At 37.7% G+C, this 19,610-nt stretch overlaps 1 protein-coding gene across 3 annotated transcripts in view; it reads left to right on the top strand.

The window, feature by feature from the left end:
* The window catches only part of INTS8 (integrator complex subunit 8), a 50,948-nt gene that overhangs the window by 20,914 nt on the left and 10,424 nt on the right, over window positions 1-19,610 (top strand). For all 3 annotated transcript variants that reach the window (XM_038579791.1, XM_038579792.1, XM_038579793.1), the window contains 10 exons: window positions 1,105-1,175; window positions 1,539-1,714; window positions 3,378-3,511; window positions 5,155-5,265; window positions 9,059-9,260; window positions 13,193-13,314; window positions 16,993-17,177; window positions 17,597-17,630; window positions 18,735-18,791; window positions 18,885-18,946. In XM_038579791.1, coding sequence (XP_038435719.1) covers window positions 1,105-1,175; window positions 1,539-1,714; window positions 3,378-3,511; window positions 5,155-5,265; window positions 9,059-9,260; window positions 13,193-13,314; window positions 16,993-17,177; window positions 17,597-17,630; window positions 18,735-18,791; window positions 18,885-18,946 — 1,154 coding nt within the window. The remainder of the gene's footprint in view (window positions 1-1,104; window positions 1,176-1,538; window positions 1,715-3,377; window positions 3,512-5,154; window positions 5,266-9,058; window positions 9,261-13,192; window positions 13,315-16,992; window positions 17,178-17,596; window positions 17,631-18,734; window positions 18,792-18,884; window positions 18,947-19,610) is intronic.

Raw genomic sequence — 19,610 nt, forward strand, 5'->3', positions numbered from 1 at the left:
TTCTTTTTATTTTTGTTAAAGATTTTATTTATTTATTCTTGAGAGACACAGAGAGGCAGAGACACGGGCGGGCCTTCCCCCCCGCCGCCCTTTACTAAATGTTTTTTTCTTTTCTTTTTATTTTTGTTAAAGATTTTATTTATTTATTCTTGAGAGACACAGAGAGGCAGAGACACGGGCGGAAGGAGAAGCAGGCTCCCTGCAGGGAGTCCGACATGGGACTCAGTCCCAGGACCCCAAGGTCACACCCTTGGCCAAAGGTGGTGCTAAACTGCTAGGCCACCGGGGCTGCCCTACTAAATGTTTTCAAGATTCATCCATAATGTAGCATCTGTCAGTGCTTCATTATTTTTTTGTGGCTGAATAATATTCCATTGAATGGATACATTATTTGTTGCTCATTTTGTGTGTCTATCAGTTGATGGACTTTAGGGTTATTTCCAATTCTTGGCTATTATGAATAATGCTGCTGTGAACATTCTGTGTTTTTTTGTTAACATATTAGAGAGTATTTGACAATTTCCTTATATTAGGGACTTTTATAGTGATTGCTTTATTTTGGTTTCACGTAAGTAATATTTGGAGGAAATCCTAATCTGATGAATAAAGTCCGAATATTGTGAGATTGTTATTTGTAGGTAACTAATATTCCACAACTAGTTTTTGTTATTCTTTATTTCATTGTTTATTTTTAAAACCTCTGTTACCTTCTTAATTGTTGGTTCTCAGTACTTTAGCTATTACTAATCATTCAGCTATCTCAGGTGAAATCTTTCACTTTTCTGGCTGGAGCTGCGGCAGAATTTATCACCACATATAATTGGTTAATATAATCTATACATTTTGGGAGAACTCTATACCATGCTAGGTAGGTTATTCTTTTTTCATATAAATACCTGCAGTTGTTGAAATGTTCATATTCTACTCACTCTCCATAATGGTTCTTAGTCACAGTCTTATCTTAAGTTACGTAGCCAAATCTGTGATTGATATGTAACTGAAAAAGGAGAATTTGGTTGTTTTCTAAACTTTTCAAACTGTAAGGTATGTTTTTTAAAGGGTCAATATTCAAATAAAAATTACTCAAATTACTCAAATTCCTAGGTATGTTCAAGATCAGTAAATTTAGAAAAAGCTTCAGATTCTTTGAAAGGAAACATGGCTGCTTTTCTAAAGTAAGTGATTTTTTTTCCCCCCTTAACTTTCAATTTAGTCCTGTGAGAAAAATAACTTTAATTACTTTTTGTATTTGTCCTGCATGTCTTATATCCAGGTAGTCATTTGAGAGACAGTTCAGATTTGTGTAATGACACAAAATTTAGGATTTATATTAGTTATTCTTTCTGTATATTGGGACATGATGTCACAATTTTAAATAAGGACCAAAAATTTTTTAAGATCTATTTCAAATATTATTATACAGTTTATGAAATGGGTAGCTTATTAAATGGTTTGTTAATAAAGATTGGTTAATATGATTGTTTTCCCCAAACTAAATTATAAACTTTTTTTGTTTTACAATATTTTTACTGATCTAGGAATGTGTGTCTGGGGTTGGAAGATCTGCAGTATGTTTTCATGATTTCTTCACATGAGCTTTTCATTACATTGTTGAAAGATGAAGAACGAAAGCTACTTGTTGATCAGATGAGGAAGAGATCCCCTAGAGTAAATCTGTGCATTAAACCTGTAACTTCATTTTATGATATCCCAGGTTAGCTCTCTAGTCTGCTAGCGAAAATGTTGGCACATTTTGCCCCTCTGTTATATTTGCCCCTCAGTGTATTTGAGGTTGCCCTCGCACTTGTTTTAATTTATATCATTAATTAATTAGAAATTTACTAGTCTTCTGTAGTCCTATTTCTGTCTAAGCAGTTAAGTGCTGGAACTCTGCTGAGTCTATGGTTAATGGAGATTGAGGCCTAGTTACATACAAGATTCTAGCTGGGGAAATATACCAAGGTGATTCTCCTGCTGCTGCTGTGTTCTTAGAGGTAAAAATGAGAGCTGGGAGGGGAGTGGTAAAGGGTCCTGAGACTCAGAGAGAGTACAGGCTCTCCTGCATTTCTGCCATCAGAGCGGAGCTATTATAGTATCTGCTGGCTCAGTATACCAGTTTTGAGCAACGTTGCCATTTTTTTCCTTATTTATTTGATCATTTTCTTCCATTTTTGCTTTTATTTTATGAATACATAAAATAGTAAATATAGTGCTGTTCATTAATAAGAAACATAAGCTTTAGAGCTTAATGTAGGTGAGACAATTCAGTTGGTTTAACAAAACAAAATTGTAGCTGCTTGAACCTCACTAGGAAAATGACATTAGGACCTAAAATGCGGAGAATGGATTAATGAAGACTGTATCTGAAAGCTGAGTTGTAATTAGGGATTTTTTTTTTTTAAATTTGTATTTATTTATGATAGTCACAGAGAGAGAGAGAGAGGCAGAGACACAGGCAGAGGGAGAAGCAGGCTCCATGCACCGGGAGCCCGATGTGGGATTCGATCCCGGGTCTCCAGGATCGCGCCCTGGGCCAAAGGCAGGCGCCAAACTACTGCGCCACCCAGGGATCCCGTAATTAGGGATTTTAATGATCTTTTTGTTTTTCTGGGAAGGCGGTGCCTCCACCTTCTTTTCTTCTTCCTTTGAAAAGCACATTTTTAGTATTTGCCAAAACAAAAATATATTTATATGTGCCTTTATTAACATATTATGTTTGAAAGTAGGAGACTTTTTTTAAAAATTTTTTTTATTTTTTATTTTATTTATTTATTTATTTATTTATTTATTTATTTATTTATTTTTAATGATTTATTTATTTATTTATTTATGATAGTCACAGAGAGAGAGAGAGAGGCAGAGACATAGGCAGAGGGAGAAGCAGGCTCCATGCACCGGGAGCCGGATGTGGGATTCGATTCTGGGTCTCCAGGATCGCGCCCTGGGCCAAAGGCAGGCGCCAAACCGCTGCGCCACCCAGGGATCCCTAGGAGACTTTTTAAATCTAAACTTTTCAAACTGTAGGGTATGGTTTTTAAAGTGTCAATGTTCAAATAAAAATTATTTGAGACAGGAGACTGCACAACTTAAGTTTTTCTGTATATCCCATCTTGTTCTTTCCATGAACAGTTACTGATTTTTATCTGTTTATATTTTTATTTATTTATTAAATGCAGGCTTAATACAAATTGTTAGGTTTTCTGTATCAGGATAAAATTTACATTGTGTTGAATGAATGAGTTCTGAAAATGAGAGCTGTTTTTCGCTTAGAGATATAATACTTAACAAACATACAATTTCTCTCAACAAATTATTCTCATATTTGTAGGATTGTTTCTTTGAATTAAATTATTATTGAAATAGAAATCTCTTCTTAGCTTCAGCAAGTGTCAACATTGGTCAGTTGGAGCATCAGCTGATATTATCAGTGGATCCCTGGAGGATTCGACAGATTTTAATTGAATTACATGGCATGACTTCAGAGCGCCAGTTCTGGACAGTGTCTAACAAGGTTAGAAATAACACTTTTTCAAGAGTGGATAAGAAGGGGGCACCTGGGTGCCTCAGTTCAGCATCTGCCTTCAGCTCAGGTCATGATCTTGGGGTCGAGCCCCATTCGGGCTCCATGCTTGGTGGGGAGTCTGCTTCTCCCTCTGCCCCTCTTGGACACTCATGTGCCTGCGCATGTGCTATCTCAAATAAATAAAATCTTAAAAAAAAGAGATAAGAGTGTTATACTTGTTTTCTGATTGCAATTTACTTATTTTTAAAAGGATTTTGAGAGGCAGAGAGTACCAGTGGGGGAATGGGCAGAGAGGGAGGGAAGAGCAGACTCCTTCTGAGCTTGGAAGAGCCCAACGCAGAGCCCATCTTAGGACCTTGAGATTATGACCTGAGCTGAATTCAGATGCGTAACCAACTGAGCCATCCACATCCTCCTCTGATGTAATTTAATAGAAGAGTTATTCTCTGACCTTTTTTAGAATAAAGACCCTGTTTGCTCAGTAATGTTAGGGCTTTCACGTGACAAAATGCACTTTGAACATGACTGATGGAGAATATACAAAATGTCAAAAAGGATACTTGTAAGTCTGTAACTTCTACACTTGATCTTAGCCAAAAAGCTGAGAAGAAAAGTGATGAAGTCTGTAACTTCTAAAAATAAATTTATAAAAAAAAATAAATAAAAATAAATTTATATTCTATTTATTGTCATAGCATCTCCAAATATTTTAAATGTAGCTGTAAGTATATGTATAAGGAATATTTTCTATGTAGTCTCTAGCTGCTTTGCTATGTGCTTAAGATTGCTTGCAGATTGAAATTGATTCATAAAAACTTACTTGTAGGAAGTTTTTGACTTTGCATGTTCATTTAAAAATGCCCAGCTAATGGACTTACCTATTTCTGAGTTTATTTGTTTAAAAGCTTTTCTGCATGCAAAGTGCAAATGAAAATAACTTTTAGAACACCATCTCAGTGAAATGTAACTAAGGTCCAAAGGAGATAGCACATAGATGTGGGAGAAATCAAAGTACTATGGCGGTACTTCTAACTTACTGTATACTTGTCTGCTAAAAGTGTAATTAAAAAAGCAGCCAGAAATTTATGTACATTTTATGGGGTTTGAACATGGAAGTGCAGTGAAATGAAAAACTTCCCTGAACATTAGTGTTGATGCTAGTAGTACTCATTTTTATAGATTAGGAAGTATAATAGTTGGAGAGTTCTGATCTGACTGCCTGAGTTTAAATCCAAGCCTCTATACGTACTAGCTATAGAATCAATCTTGGGCAAGTTACTTAACATTTGTGCACTTCGCTTTTCTTATCTGTAAAATGCGGATAATTGTACCTACTTCAGAGTATTGTGGTGAAGATCACATAAAAATATATCTATATACTCCTAGGGTTTTTTTTTTCTTCTTCTTTTTCTATAGACTGTCCTTTAGGAAGTTCCAGTCCATTTAAATTAATATTGGCTTACAGTTCATTTTGATTAGCATTTCATTATGGCTGTCATTTTTCTTTCTCTATAAAGGTGACCTTGGCATGACCATTTTAAATGTGATTGAAGATTATTGAAAGATTCTTCTCTAGATATGACTGTGTGTGTGTTTATGTGTGTATATTTATATATTTTTCTCTTTCCTAGTGGGAGGTACCTTCTGTTTATAGTGGGGTTATCCTGGGAATTAAAGACAATTTAACAAGAGATTTGGTTTACATTCTCATGGCCAAAGGTTTACACTGCAGTACTGTTAAGGTGAGTAAAAGTGTACATCAACTACTGGTTAAGAATATGCTTTATATTCAGCCAGAGTCTGACCTTAGAAAAAAAAAAAGCGTTATTAATTTTACCATGAAACCCAGGAATCAGAATTTCCTATATTTCCTTGATCTTAAAATATAGTTCTAGGCCTAAAATGTTTTGTTTTTCTTTTTCTGCAAAAAGATATTTTAAAGGGGTTGTAGTTCATTCTTTTTCCTTCACCTTGATAACTGGAGTCTTGGATATATGGATACTGCTCCATTCCTTTTTAAAAATATAGAGACCATGAAAAATTATTGATTGTATCTTTAGGATTCTGTTAGTAAAATTGTGTTCCAAATCTCTTAAAATCACTTTTGTAATTTATTTTACATAAGGACTTTGTAGTGTATTTGGGAAGTTGAGATGTAAGTGAAATGTTAAATAAATGATTTAAGATGGTATAATTGTGCAAGTATTAGTACAGAAAATTTTATAGGCAGGTTAAAGATGACATTTCCAAACTTAGTTCAGGCAGAAATCCTGAGCTCAATAAACCTCAAGGCTTGAATAAGTTAGCGAGGTAAAAGGGATGGCATCATGGAAAAGCTCAAAGATAAGAAATAGGATGGTATACATGCGGATTGGCAGGAGTAAGCTGATGGTAGAGTGCCACTGGTATGCGCGGTGAGGCTGTGATGAGGCTAGAGGAGGAAGCTAGGTGCAACCGGTACAGAAATCACCTGAAATACTGTTCGAGGTCACATGCCCTGTTCTTTCTCCACGTTCTGCTCTCTTTTCATAATTTTCCTCTTCCAGCTTACTTTGTTTTTTTTTTTTGTTTTTTTTGTTTTTTGAAGATTTTATTTGAGAGAGAGCTTGTGAAAGAGAGCACAAGTGGGAGGCGGGGAGAGGAAGCAGCAGACTCCCCGCTGAACAGGGAGCCCAACTCTGGGGCTTATTTTAGAAAGGTGGGACAAGAGCTATACTTTAGCTTTATAGTAAGTTTTGAAACCAAGTGCTGTCAAGGCCTCCAGTTTTATTGTACTTCAAAATCACTTTGGATATTCTAGGCCTTTTGCTTTGAATTTTATTTATTATTTTTAATAAAGATTTATATAAACTCTGTGCTGAATGTGGGGCTTTTGATCGTTCCAATCCAAGATCAGGCGTCAGATGCTGTATTGACTGGGCCAGCCAGGTGCACCCCTCTTCCTTCCCTCTATTTATTTATTTACTCATTCATTCATTCATTCATTCATTCATTCATTCATTCTTAAGAGTTTTAAGTAATCTCTCCACCCATTGTGGGGCTCAAATGATCCTGAGATCAGAGTCACATGCTCTACCTACTGAGCTAGCCAGGTACCCTTCTCTTTGCTTTTTAATATAAATTTTAGAATCAGCTTTTCAGTGTTTACTTAAAAAAAAAAAGCTTCCTGGGATTTTGATTCAGATTGTAATGAGTCTCTCTGTAAATCAATTTGGAGACAATTGATGGCCTTAGTATGTCTTTTAATCCGTGACCTTAGTATGTTTTCATTTATTTAGGTCTGCATTTATTTATATCTTTGTCTCATCAAGTTCTATAATTTTAAGCTTACAAATCTTGCATGTATTTTGTTAGATTTATCCCTAAATGTATATATGTTTTAAAATAAAAAATAGTGTAATTCATTTTTTTAAAAGATTTTATTTATTTATTCATGAGAGACACAAAGAGAGAGAGAGGCAGAGACCTAAGCAGAGGGAGAAGCAGGCTCCATGCAGGGAGACCGATTTGGGGCTCGATTCCAGGACTCTGGGATCACGACCTGAGCCAAAGGCAGACGCTAAACTGCTGAGCCACCCAGGCATCCTGTGTAATTCATTTATTCAGAAAGTCTGTATTTTTCTACACTTTAGCATCTCCTTAAACTCTCCCTCCAGAAATATTTCTGAGGTTAAATATTCAATTTCTGATAGAAATTTTTACTTAAAACTGTTTTTAAGAGGGTAGGGAGCAAAGAACCGTTAGTAGATAGTGCTATAAACCAGAGGTCCTTCAAAGCATGGTTGCCACACCAGCAGCATTGGCCACATTTGGGAACTTGTTAGAAATGCTAAATATTGGGTCCCACTCTTGACCTGCTGAATCAGAAATTGGGGATGAGGACCAGCAGTCTGTTTTAATAGGCCCTCCATTTTGATGCATGCTAAGTTTTGAGAACTATTTCTAGACTAACACTAGATTTTTCTTTTTCTAATGTGTGTGCTAGGTTTTCATTCAAAATGTAGTATTTTACACCTCAAGTGTAAAATAAAATAGCCAGTTTGGACTGGTCACAGTTCACATGCTCAGTAGCCACATATAGCTAGTGGCTACCATATTGGACTATACAGCTCTATATAATTGTGGAGCTATTGAAAAATTTATAATAGGCGGCTTGTCATTGGCAGCTTTTCTTTTTCCACGCCTAAAATAACTAACGTTTATTGGGCGCAGAGATTATTCTGCAGTTTTCATATATATTTATTCTTTCATTTATTCTTCACACATACACACAAACTGTGTAGAAGGTGTTAGCTCAGTTTTGTAGGTGGGAAATCAGAGTCAAAGGTATTGTCCAAGGTCACGCAGCTAGTAAGTGGCACAAGTATTAGAAAGGATAAAAGAAAACAGAGGGAAACATTAGGAGGTAAAATCTAGAATTGATTGCTTATTGATGTGCGATGAGAAGGCAAGAGGGAGGGAAAAAAAAATGGAAAACAATACTTAGCTTTCTGCTTTGGATGCCAGCAAGTAAATATACAGAAAAACATTTTTGAAGGATTATTCATTTTTATAGTGGTTAATTTGGGCCTATAACTGGAAACAGCCTGAAGTTTGGGGAATGATCTGGGCTAGAAATACAGATTTGGGAGGCCTTAGAAATCACCCAGGGAGAATATACAGAACTGAGAGGATGCAACATCGGGTCCAAGAAACAGTGGCATGGTGGGTATGAGGACCAGACCGAGGTCAAGTCATAATAGCCAAGGGAATGGAGAGAATGTCAAGAACAAGGGAGTGGGCAGCCCTGTGATTGCAGCCCTCAAGCACTGTAAGATAACTGAAAAGTGGTCAATAGGTTGCACAATGAGAAGATCGTCATTTAGTAAAAACTATTTCTTCATTGTCTTGGGGGTAGGAGTCAAGGAGGCATGTGGGAAGACAGAATGAATGAAGACTTCTCTTGGAAAAAATTAGTAGCAGATATGTAAGAAAAGGGTTGGATTGTAGTGTATTTATTTATTAGCCAATGACGTGAACTAGTAAGGGGTGTGTGCAAAGATTTTAGAATGTGAAACCTTGTTGAAGAATGTATAGCCTAGGTATAGTAGGGTACTTGTCACAGAATCTGTATGCATTCTGTATATACATATATATGTTTAAAATGTATAATTTATGTGTATGTATATATTATGTATGTGTATATAATATATATAGCTTATATATATAAAGTATATGTATATGATGTGTATATAATATGTAAGTTCTATAAAAGCTTTTTTTGGTTACAATTTATGTACAGCTTGTTTAATAATATAGCATGTTTTTATACTGTTTATTGGATTTTAATTACAAAAGAATTAAGTATGTATTGGAATAAATCAGTGACACAGATGATAAAAGATAATCTGGCTTCATTCTCCAGGATAATCAGTGTAATTCATTTAAATGTGTAAATCATTAAATTCATTTAAATGAATTCTTTGTTCTGTACTCATGTACATTTTTTGATTCTAGAGGAAAGGTGAGCCAGTGATCTGTTATTTCTTTCTATAGGACTTTTCCCATGCCAAACAGCTGTTTGCTGCTTGTTTGGAATTGGTGACAGAGTTCTCACCGAAACTTCGTCAGGTCATGCTGAATGAGATGCTGCTTTTGGATATTCATACACATGAAGCTGGAACAGGGCAATCAGGAGAGAGGCCTCCTTCTGATCTTATTAGTAGGGTGCGGGGATATCTGGAAATGAGGCTTCCTGGTAAGACGTTCACAAAGTCAAATTTCAGAAATGTGCTACTCAAGTAATTGTAGGGAAGAATCTTAACATGTCCTTGGCTTTTTGCCAACCTTATTTATTTATTTATTTATTTATTTATTTATTTATTTATTTAATTTGCCATCTTTAAAAAAGTTACTGCTCTCCTAGAACAGAAATCAGGTGTAGAGATCTCTTAAACATTGAGGATAATGTAGGGAAACTATTCCATTTCCTAGGATTACCATAACAAAGTACCACAAGCTAGATGATTTAAAACAGAAGTTTATTCTCTCACATATTTGGAGACTAGATACCTGAAATCAGGGTGTCTGCAGGGCCACGCTCTCATTGAAGCTTTTTCTAGCTTCAGGTGGCTCCCAGCAGTCTTGGGCATTCCTTGGCCTGGCGCTTCACACTCTGTCTCTGCCTCCTTTGTTACGTGGCCTTCCCAGTGTGTCTTTGGGGGAGGGGTGTGTGTGTGTGTGTCCTCTTACGAAGGCAACGGTCATTGGATTTAGGGTCTGTCCTAATTCTGTATGATCTCATCTTAACTAAGTATATCTGTGAACACCCTCTTTCCAAGTGAGGAAAGTCAGGTCTCAGGTGGAAATGAATATTGAGGAAACATTGTTCAGCGAAGTATAAAACTATATGGCAATTTTAAGATACTCTTTTAACAAAGAATTAAAATGTTCTAGTAAGTATAGGTTGAATGTTTGATTCCTCATTACCGTCACAGAAATCAGATTGCCAGGGGGTCAAGAACTCGCCTGTCACTTTAGGAACAGACCTTGTGTGACCAATTGTAAGTGTAACTATGTTGTTAGGAAAAGGGGCTTATTGTATAAACTATCTCTGTTGTATGTAAATCTTGCTTAATTAAAGCAGTTTCCTAATTATAAATCTTTTACTAATATTTAGAGCAATTAAAACATACTGTACACATTTAAAGCTATAAAATTGAAGTGTAAAGGAAGGTGTTAGTAATGTGCCAAAACAGAAATGGCTTCTGGCCTTTGAGTCTTTTGGATAAACATTCTGATTTCTAGGAAATAATACAACTTTTTAGCACTGTATGAGTTTTAATGCGTCAGTGCCCTTTAATGTCTTACGAATTGATCCATGGGGCACGTGGGTAGCTCAGTTGATTAAGTGTCTGCCTTCGGCTCTGGTCATGATCCTGGCGTTCTGGGATTGAGCCCCTCATCAGTCTCCCTGCTCCTGCTTGCCTCTCTCACACTCTTTCTCTGAAATAAATAAATAAAAATGTTAAAAAATAATTGATCTCATACTGGTATTATCAACTGACACATGCTGTGTGTGCGTGTGTGTGTGTTTTAAATAAGGTGGAAGTTTGATTTTTTGTATGATTTCTCTGAAAGTAAAAGGAATTTTTAAAAATTCTAACATTGTTGAGTGTTAGCTGCACGCGTCAGCTATTCTAAGAGCTTTAGGTGCATGACTCATTTAGTCCTGGTGGCAGGTCTGTGAAGTAGCTACTTTAATTATTCCTGTAGCTACTTTAATTATTCCTGTTCATAAGTCAGGAAACAGGTGCGGAGAGGTTAAGGAATTTGGCCAAAGTCATGCAGTAAGGGACATAACAGTGATTCGAACCCATCAGTCCAGGTTAATCTTTGAAATGGATGGAAATGCCTTTAAATAAGCACAGGTCTGTTTGTAGTACGTTTTTGACCTTTAAGTGGTTTGGAATTCATATCACTTTCTGTTTTTGGTCTAAGACTCCTAGGACTGCACATAATTTATGTAAGTTCTTGTTGGATGTTTAGCTGCTTGTCCCTTAGTTTGTGTTACAAATAGTGTTTAAAACAGAAAGGCAAGCATATCCTTTATTGTTAGGAGGAGCAAACACAGACTCAGTTCCTGGTCTTCAAGCCTCAGTTACAGACTGAGGTCCCTGGGTTCAGCAGATACCTGGCTCTGATGTTTGACAGCTCTGCACTCCACTGCCACTGTGAGAGTCGGGTCTCTCCATGGGTCGGGAGGCGGAGCGGTACAAAAAGGTGTCCTCTGCCTTTTCCTCTCTTTTCTTTTAAGGTTTGTTCTTTCGTGAGAGCCTGTAGGTTGAGGGGGCAGTAGGGTGGGGAGAAGGAGAGCCCAGCACAGGCTCAGTCCCCTGATGCAGATGCATGACCTCAGCTGAAATCAGGAGTTGGAGGCCTGATAAACTGTACCACCCGGGTGCCCCTCCTCCCTCTTTTTTTAAGGAAAAAAAAATTGTTCCCTGGTGATATTGGGTCAATTTTGATCAAATTAGATGCATGCCCTCTGTAAAAGAGGGTATTAATGTGGATTGGCCTGTCTCTATCAGGAATTGGAAGTGATGTTAATGGACAACAGATCCATCCTTCTGTTTATAAATAAGGACTACAGATTAGTTATTCTAAAGCCAGTAATGTCTTATGGGAGAAATTTTCCTACTTTTATTAATTTTTTAAAAAAAGACATTTTAGAGAGCATGTGAGTGTGCATGCAAGTGGGGGGGTGGCAGAGGAAGAGGGAGGGAGAGAATCTTAAGCAAACTCCCACCTGAGCCTGGAGCCCAATATGGAACTCCATCCCACAACTTTGGGATCATGACCTCAGCTGAAATCAAGAGTTGGACGCTACAACTGACCAAACCACCCAGGTGCCTGAAATTCCTCAACTTTTAATACCTTTGTATTTTAGGTAACGTTCTATTGAGATACTTGTCCTGTTATGTTCCTTAGATTTCAGAAAAATTGAATTCTAGGCCTGCTCTGGGTTCCTGTTGTAGCATAGGACTCTACATTTAGAGATAATGATTAATTGCATTGAGATGCATACAAGGAAGTTAAATCTTCAAATTACTGCTTTTCAGGCTGTATCAGAATTCTCCCTAGATTCGGATTTATTTTTAAGAACCTTTGTTGGTCTTTTATTGAGGAGTGCTGGGTGAATAAAGGAAGCCTTGGAGCCAAATGCTGTGTGATCTTGAACTCAGTGATAGGCATGCATTGGGGATACTACTTTCACTTCTGGTTGTTTGTTTGTTTTTGACAGTGATACAAATAATGTATAATTTATTTTGCTGTGTTCCTTTACCACTCTTTTTTCATTTCAAATCCTTTTTGGGTAAGGTGAGAAATAAAGAGCCAGGCTGTCTTTTTTAGAAAGATGAAAATATAGGTACTCAAGACATTTAATAGCTCTGTTTTCAGTTAACATTGTTATTTAGCATTCTTTTGATTTTTTTTTCTTTTTGCTGAAGTACATTAACACCTGAATGGAAAAAAAAAAAAAAAACCTGAATGGTATATACTTTGAGCTATGAACATTTGTAACCTATTTTATATTAAGGTATATTTAATAATTATTTCAAAGGAAATTATGTGCAAAACAGTTCCTTTTTTTGTTCAAAACAATTCTGGGTGTTTGTTTTTTTTGGAGGGGGTCTCATTTTTATTTAAAATTGTTTTTGGTATAGTCAGTATTTTTTTAAAGTGAATGACTTGTTTCTTAGGAGTATTTATTACATTTTAATCAGAAATATTTAAACTACGTTTACTCAGAGTTGTTACAATTCTATGTTTTAGCTATTTCTGTGATCTAAATGTGCTAAAAGTTTATACTGTATGTACCATTGCACTTTTTTGTGTGTTCTCTGCTCACTTGAATTACAAGTTTCTAGAGGACAGGTACTGTGAACTTCCTCAGGAGGGCATTGGGTATGTAAAATATTCTTAGCAGATGGTTTTGTTGATTAGTAGGACCATGCAGTCTTTTGTTGGGAAACCTTAACTTTCTGGAAGAAATGTAAAACTTTAGAATTTTTCTATTTTTTCATCTACAGATACTTTTTAATTTGTTTAACTGAAATCTTAGTACGTATTTGCTTTGTTCTCATTTTAATGTTATGATGGTAATTCCGACTGTTTTCCTCTTTTTAGATATTCCTCTTCGTCAAGTTATTGCTGAGGAGTGTGTTGCTTTTATGTTAAACTGGAGGGAAAATGAATACCTTACACTGCAAGTTCCTGCATTTCTGCTTCAGAATAATCCATACGTAAAGGTAACTTGTGTTTAATCTAAACAAAAGGATTATTAGGATGAGATTATTGTACCCGTTTCTTTAGTTGTTTTTTTTTTTTTTTTAAGATTTTATTTATTTGAGAGAGAGCAAGCAAAAGCAGATCAAAGAGGTGGAGGAAGAGAGAAAAGGGGGAAGTGGACTCTTTGTTGAGCTGGGAGCCTCCTGCGGGGCTTGATCCCAGGACCCTGGGATGATCATGACCTGAGCTGAAGGCCGACACTTAACTGACTGAGCCACCCAGGCACAAGACTCTTGTCACTTTTTTACTTTGTTTTTTCCTCCTAATTTCATGTATGTCCTTTTAAAAACTGAGCTCATTTCAACTCTCTGAAGATTCACTCATTTCTTTTGTAAAGTTTTTCTTCCTTTTGTTCCTAAAATTTATTGTCATAATTTGAATCATCCTTCTCTTTGAAATTTTAGACATTGGATTATATCTGCTTTTTTAGTGAAATTTCTGTATCGTGATTTCCTCATATCTAGAGTATTTGTCTGATTATGCCCCATAGTCTTGGTCTTTAATAAGGTCTCAGAGAGAACCATTTTGTTCCAGATATTTCCTTTTATGATCCTAGCTTGTTGCTCAGGACTGTACAGTAGCTTTTTCTTTGCTTCTCTCAGCAATGAGTTCTGGGGAGCTGTGCTTCAGCGGACCTGAGTGTGTGTTTGATGGCTTGCCGTGTACAAGGGCACAGGATATTGTGCTGCAAGTTGCCTGATTTTGGGCTGAGTTCTCCCACTGCTTCCTGCAGTCTCCTTGATCTGGCCCAGAAGAAGGAGGGATATCTGGTGACCTTGCTGAAGAGTCACTGAAGCATTTCATCATCTCATCTGGTTAGGGTTTGTGTGGCACCTTCCCTAGTTGGCGCCTTGCTCCCTTGTCAGAGAAAGAAGTCTAGAGTAAGGGACTTTGTTTTGAAAATACTATAATTTGGAGCAGTTTCCAAAATTGGAATTTGGCGTGGGACATGGATACACATGGGAAGGGAAAAGTCTGGAAGGATATTAGCAGTCATTATCTCTGGATAGTGGAATATTAGGTGATTTTTATCAGTTTTATTTTTCAAGTTTTTTTTATTTGAATATTCTGTTAATCATAAAAAGGAAAGGGAATAATCTTAATTAAGCATGTAACTAAAATGTGATCTTTTGAAATAATATGAAACTATACAGTCTCCCTCTTGGATGAGTGTGGTATATTGGAAAGTGCACAGGCTGATGGACGCGTGGGTTGTAAGAGACTAGCTAATAGGAGGAGGAGGAGGGCTTGGTGGTAATAGTAGTAGCATAGGACAAAGACCTATGTCTTTTGAGTGTGGCCTACAAGGCCTTAAGGTATAGGTGCTTCTTCCTCAGTGTGCTGGTTCCTGCTCCTTGGTCACACCGGTTCTGTGCTGGCGGTACCAGAGTACTCTGAGTACTACCAGGGCTCTGTACGCCGATGCTTTCTCCACCTCTGCATGTAAGCATGTGCCATTTGGTCGCTTAGCCAGGGTGCCCTGTCCGCTTCTGCCTGTTGGTGTGGCTTCTTCGAAGCTTTGCCTTATTCCTTTCTCTGCAAATGAGTAAATCACTTTCTCCTCTTATTACCTTTGAACTGTGCCACTGGCCCTGCTACTTTTGCACCATGGACATACATTTTTGTTGCACTGAACCTGTATAATCTGGATACTTACTTTCTATATTCTCAGTGCTTTGTTTGGTTCCCACACATAGATGTTTATGGAATTCAATTGATTTGGGCCCAAGGCTTTTTTTTTTTTCTTTAAGTTTACTTATTTAAGTAATCTTGGTACCCAGTGTGGGGCTTGAACTCACCACCCCAAGATCAAGAGTCACATGTTCTGACTGAGCCAGCCAGGTGCCCCTGGGGCCTAAGACTTCTCAAAATTCTTACTTTCAAGTAAATTAACGAAAGTGACCTTCAACTAAGCATGTGATTGTTGACAATGGCAAATGAATTGAGATAAGGAGCTACAGTAGCCCTGCACTGCACTGCAGTCAGTAGCTGCACATACGGTGGCCCTGGCTATCTAAACGAACTTGTGTGCAGTAGGCAAATAGGGTGAAATGTTCTTCAGACTGTGGACTCCTTGATGTCCATTCACAGAGCACCCCTAGGGTTTTTGTGTTTTTTGTTTTTTGTTTTTGTTTTTTGTTAGAAAAAGAGTGCCAGTGGTGCGGGGGTGGGGATAGCCAGAGAGGGAGGGAGGAAGTGGATCCTAAGCAGGCTCCCCCCGCAGCACCGAGTCCACAATGCAGGGCTCAATCTCATGACCCTGACATGACCTGAGGAGGAATCAAGAGTCGGAAGCTTAACCCCTGAGCCACCCAGGCGCCCACAGCTAGGGTTTTTACATCATTTCTACTGCCTTAGGAGGCACCGGCGTTCTAAATTACCTTAGGTGTGATCATGCAGTTGTGGCTATGAAGGTGAGTATTCCCGTCCCTGGAGATACCTCCCAAAGGTCTTAGGGACGAGGTGTGGTGTCTGCAGCTTAGGAGCCGGCAAACAGTACACGTAGGCTCCAAAATGTGTGCAGAGCAGCGACGGTGAGTCCGGTCTGCAGGTGTCAGGGGACTATTCAGATTTTCTGTGTGACATTTTTTATTATAAAAAGATTGGGAAAAGTATCAGTTTTCATCTTGTCATAGTATGACCACCTCCTTAAAAGCTACCGTCAGCAGTGGGGACCCCATCCTATTTTCTAGGTCCAGTTGGGCATCTGGGGTTTCCTGATGGACTTGAAATGATCTTTGCCACTTCACTCTCTACAAGAGCAATGATGTGTAAGATTTAATAAGGACGAAGGCTAGAGGGGCCCTCTTTTTGGGAAATTACAGAGGGAATGTAGGAAGTGCTCAACTTGACTTGTGTCTGTTTTTTTCCCACCTCTACCTTTTGAGCCTGTTTTTTCTCTGACTTTTGCTTTCAGCCATTGCACTCTTTATGGATTCTTCCTGCATTTTTGGTCTCTAAGGCTGCCTCTATCAGATCGTTCAGCTTCAGTAGTCTGTCCTTCCTTTTTGCTGCTTCCTCACAGCTGCAGTAGCCCCAGTGGCTTTTTCTTAGAGAGAGGTTGTTCTAGATCTTACCCCCTGCGGGGATCTCGATGTGGGACTCGATCCCAGGACCCCGGGGTCACACCCTGGGCTGAAGGCAGATGTTCAACCACTGAGCCACCCGGGGATCCCCTTAAGCACTATTTTAATTGCACCTCTGGGCTTTTACCACAGTTAACATTGTATATATGTTCCATCACACACACACACACAGCCCCCACCCCTTTAAGTGGGATCATACTATTTACCAGCTTGGTACCCCTCCACACACATACTCTTCATAAATCATGTACCTCTCTGCTTTGTCTCAGTTTTGTAATTAGACTCTACTTGTTTTTGTCCTCATTAATTGTATAGAAAAAATGAGCCTTATAATGCAGTAGAACCAGAGCATTCTCTTCCCCATTCAGATTTCTGATCCGTCAGTAGACAGTGAGCTCTAACGTTCCTCAGCGGTTGGATAGAAGGCACAACGTAAAATAACTGTGGTATATTTGGGTAGTTATCCTTCTTTAAGTGTGCCTTAATAATAGAACTTAGATGTATGATGTCACAAATTATTTTTTTGTATATTTTCTGTTTTTCGTGTTATAGCTTGGACAGCTTTTAGCAGCTACATGCAAAGAACTTCCTGGCCCTAAAGAAAGTAGACGGACTGCTAAAGACCTTTGGGAAGTTGTTGTTCAGATCTGTAGTGTGTCCAGTCAACACAAACGAGGAAATGATGGCAGAGTTAGTTTAATAAAGCAGAGGGAATCTACATTAGGTATAATGTATCGGTATGTTTCTGTCAGTTTATTTTTTGAGTTTATTATTTGTTCTGTTTGTACTGTTTCAAGAGCATCTGCCTTTATCCTTGTATATCATAGAGATGGACAGTGTTAGTTCTCTGGTGCTGATCTCTGGACTGACATGGCCACCTTTGGAAATGTCTTCTGTTTATAAATGTTATTTTTAAGAGATTGTTAGTCATTTAGTATCTTCCAGAAATCAGAATCAGTGATGCCTGTGACTGCATAGTGTTGAAGAAGTCACATGTGATTAAAACAGAGAAATTGTTTTATTAGGTTTGTTTGACAATAGAACATTATGCTCTTTCATACATGCAGAATTGGAGAGTTAGGAATAAACTTACATCTATAATTTACTTTCTAATTTCAGATAGTAAATGTGTATACAAAATTTGTGTTTTTTGTAGGAGCGAACTACTTTCCTTTATCAAAAAATTACGGGTAAGTCTTACTAAAAGTTGATCTAATTATTACTACTGATTTTCATAAAATAGGACTGAAAAATATTGAGTGTTTAAATGCTGGTTATAAGTGCTCTGTATAGTGTGCTTATTATCTTCAGTGATCATTCCTGAAGTTGAGATGGTCTGAATGGAGAGGTTTATTGTGCATTTACCTTTACATGTTTTAGTGAATAGAACAGGTGTTTTTTAAATTTTAAAGCAGTCTCCCCCCCCCCCTTTTAAGATTTTATTTATTTATTCATGAGAGAGACAGAGAGAGAGAGGCAGAGACACAGGCAGAGGGAGAAGCAGGCTCCATGCAGGGAGCTCGATGTGGGACTCGATCCCAGGACTCCAGGATCACGCGCTGAGCTGAAGGCAGGCGCTAAACTGCTGAGCCACCCAGGCGTCCCTAAAGCAGTCTTCCTAATAGGGCTGGATGTGTGAAGCCTAGCTTTAATTTTTGCTAGGATTAATGTTACATCTATTTACTGGACATAACCTAGATTCCATCCTTTAAATGTTGAGTAAGGAAAAAAAAATTTTTTTAGGGATAGCTGGAAATTCTAATTGGAAAAGAGATTTACTCAATTCAAAAAGTCATCTGAAGAGACTTGAGCACCATAAACCAGTCACCTAAATATGGTAATTTGTCTTTTAAGATTTATTTATTTTAGAGAGAAACTGTGTGTGTGTGTGACACACACACACACACACGCGCGCGCCCGTGTGATCTGGGGAGGGACAGAGAGGGGGAGAGAATCTCAAGGTCCCTCCATGCTGAGAGCAGAGCCCAACTCGGGGCTTGATCTCACACCCCTGAGATCATGACCTGAGCCAAAACCAAGAATCAGACATTCAACCAACCGAGCCCCCAAGCTCCCCTAAGTAGGGTAATTTTTGTGTAAATTATATACTGTGATTTCTTTCATGAGATTAAAAATAAACTTGACCTGTAGTGTGTATGCTTTAAACTAAAGAAGATGGTACATTTCTAAAGTCAAAGAATCTTTAGAGAGAAAATACTTGGTATTCCTGAGGTTGATAGGAGGAATATTAAATACATATAATATTTAAGGATTCTGTATTTTCTTTATTGTAGGAACCATTGGTTTTGACTATTATTTTGTCACTATTTGTGAAACTTCACAACGTTCGGGTCAGTATTTTATAATTTTATTAAAAAAAATCTTTGAAAGAAATTTCCTGTTAAAATCACACTTTAAATTTTTTTTTTTTTTTTTTTTTTAAGGAGGACATTGTGAATGATATTACAGCTGAGCACATTTCTATTTGGCCATCCTCCATCCCCAAGTAAGATGTATTATAACTTATTATTTATGTATTTAGAAACCATCCTGATACAGATAACCTCGAATAATTTGACTAAAAGGCTAAAGTCTATAAGGATTCTACAGCCAAGTTAGTTTCTCTTTTGCAGCCATTATTTTCCTAAAAATGAATATGGTGTGACTGTAAGAGCTAAGGTATACCAGCCTTTGGTTGAAAAAGATCCCTAAGTGATCCTGATATTTTGTCAATGGGTAGAATTAGAAAATCGAGGTCAAAAAAAATTTCCTGTTAGGTTTCCAGCATTTTACATCTTTTACAAGTATCTTTCTGAAAATGATTTTTTGATAATTCTTTGTGGGTCTGTTCTAATGCTGTGATTGTCAGAGGCTCCCAAACCCTTTTTAGTTACTAAGTTCTTGGATACGTTAAGAAATGTTCTCTCGGGATCCCTGGGTGGCGCAGCGGTTTGGCGCCTGCCTTTGGCCCAGGGCGCGATCCTGGAGACCCAGGATCGAATCCCACGTCGGGCTCCTGGTGCATGGAGCCTGCTTCTCCCTCTGCCTGTGTCTCTGTCTCTCTCTCTCTATCTGTGTGTGACTATCATAAATAAATAAATAAATAAATAAATAAATAAATAAATAAAAAAAAAAAGAATACCTAGTGTGTGACACACAACAGGGACATA

Source organism: Canis lupus, chromosome 29, assembly GCF_011100685.1.
Source record: "Canis lupus familiaris isolate Mischka breed German Shepherd chromosome 29, alternate assembly UU_Cfam_GSD_1.0, whole genome shotgun sequence".
Lineage (NCBI taxonomy): Eukaryota > Metazoa > Chordata > Mammalia > Carnivora > Canidae > Canis > Canis lupus.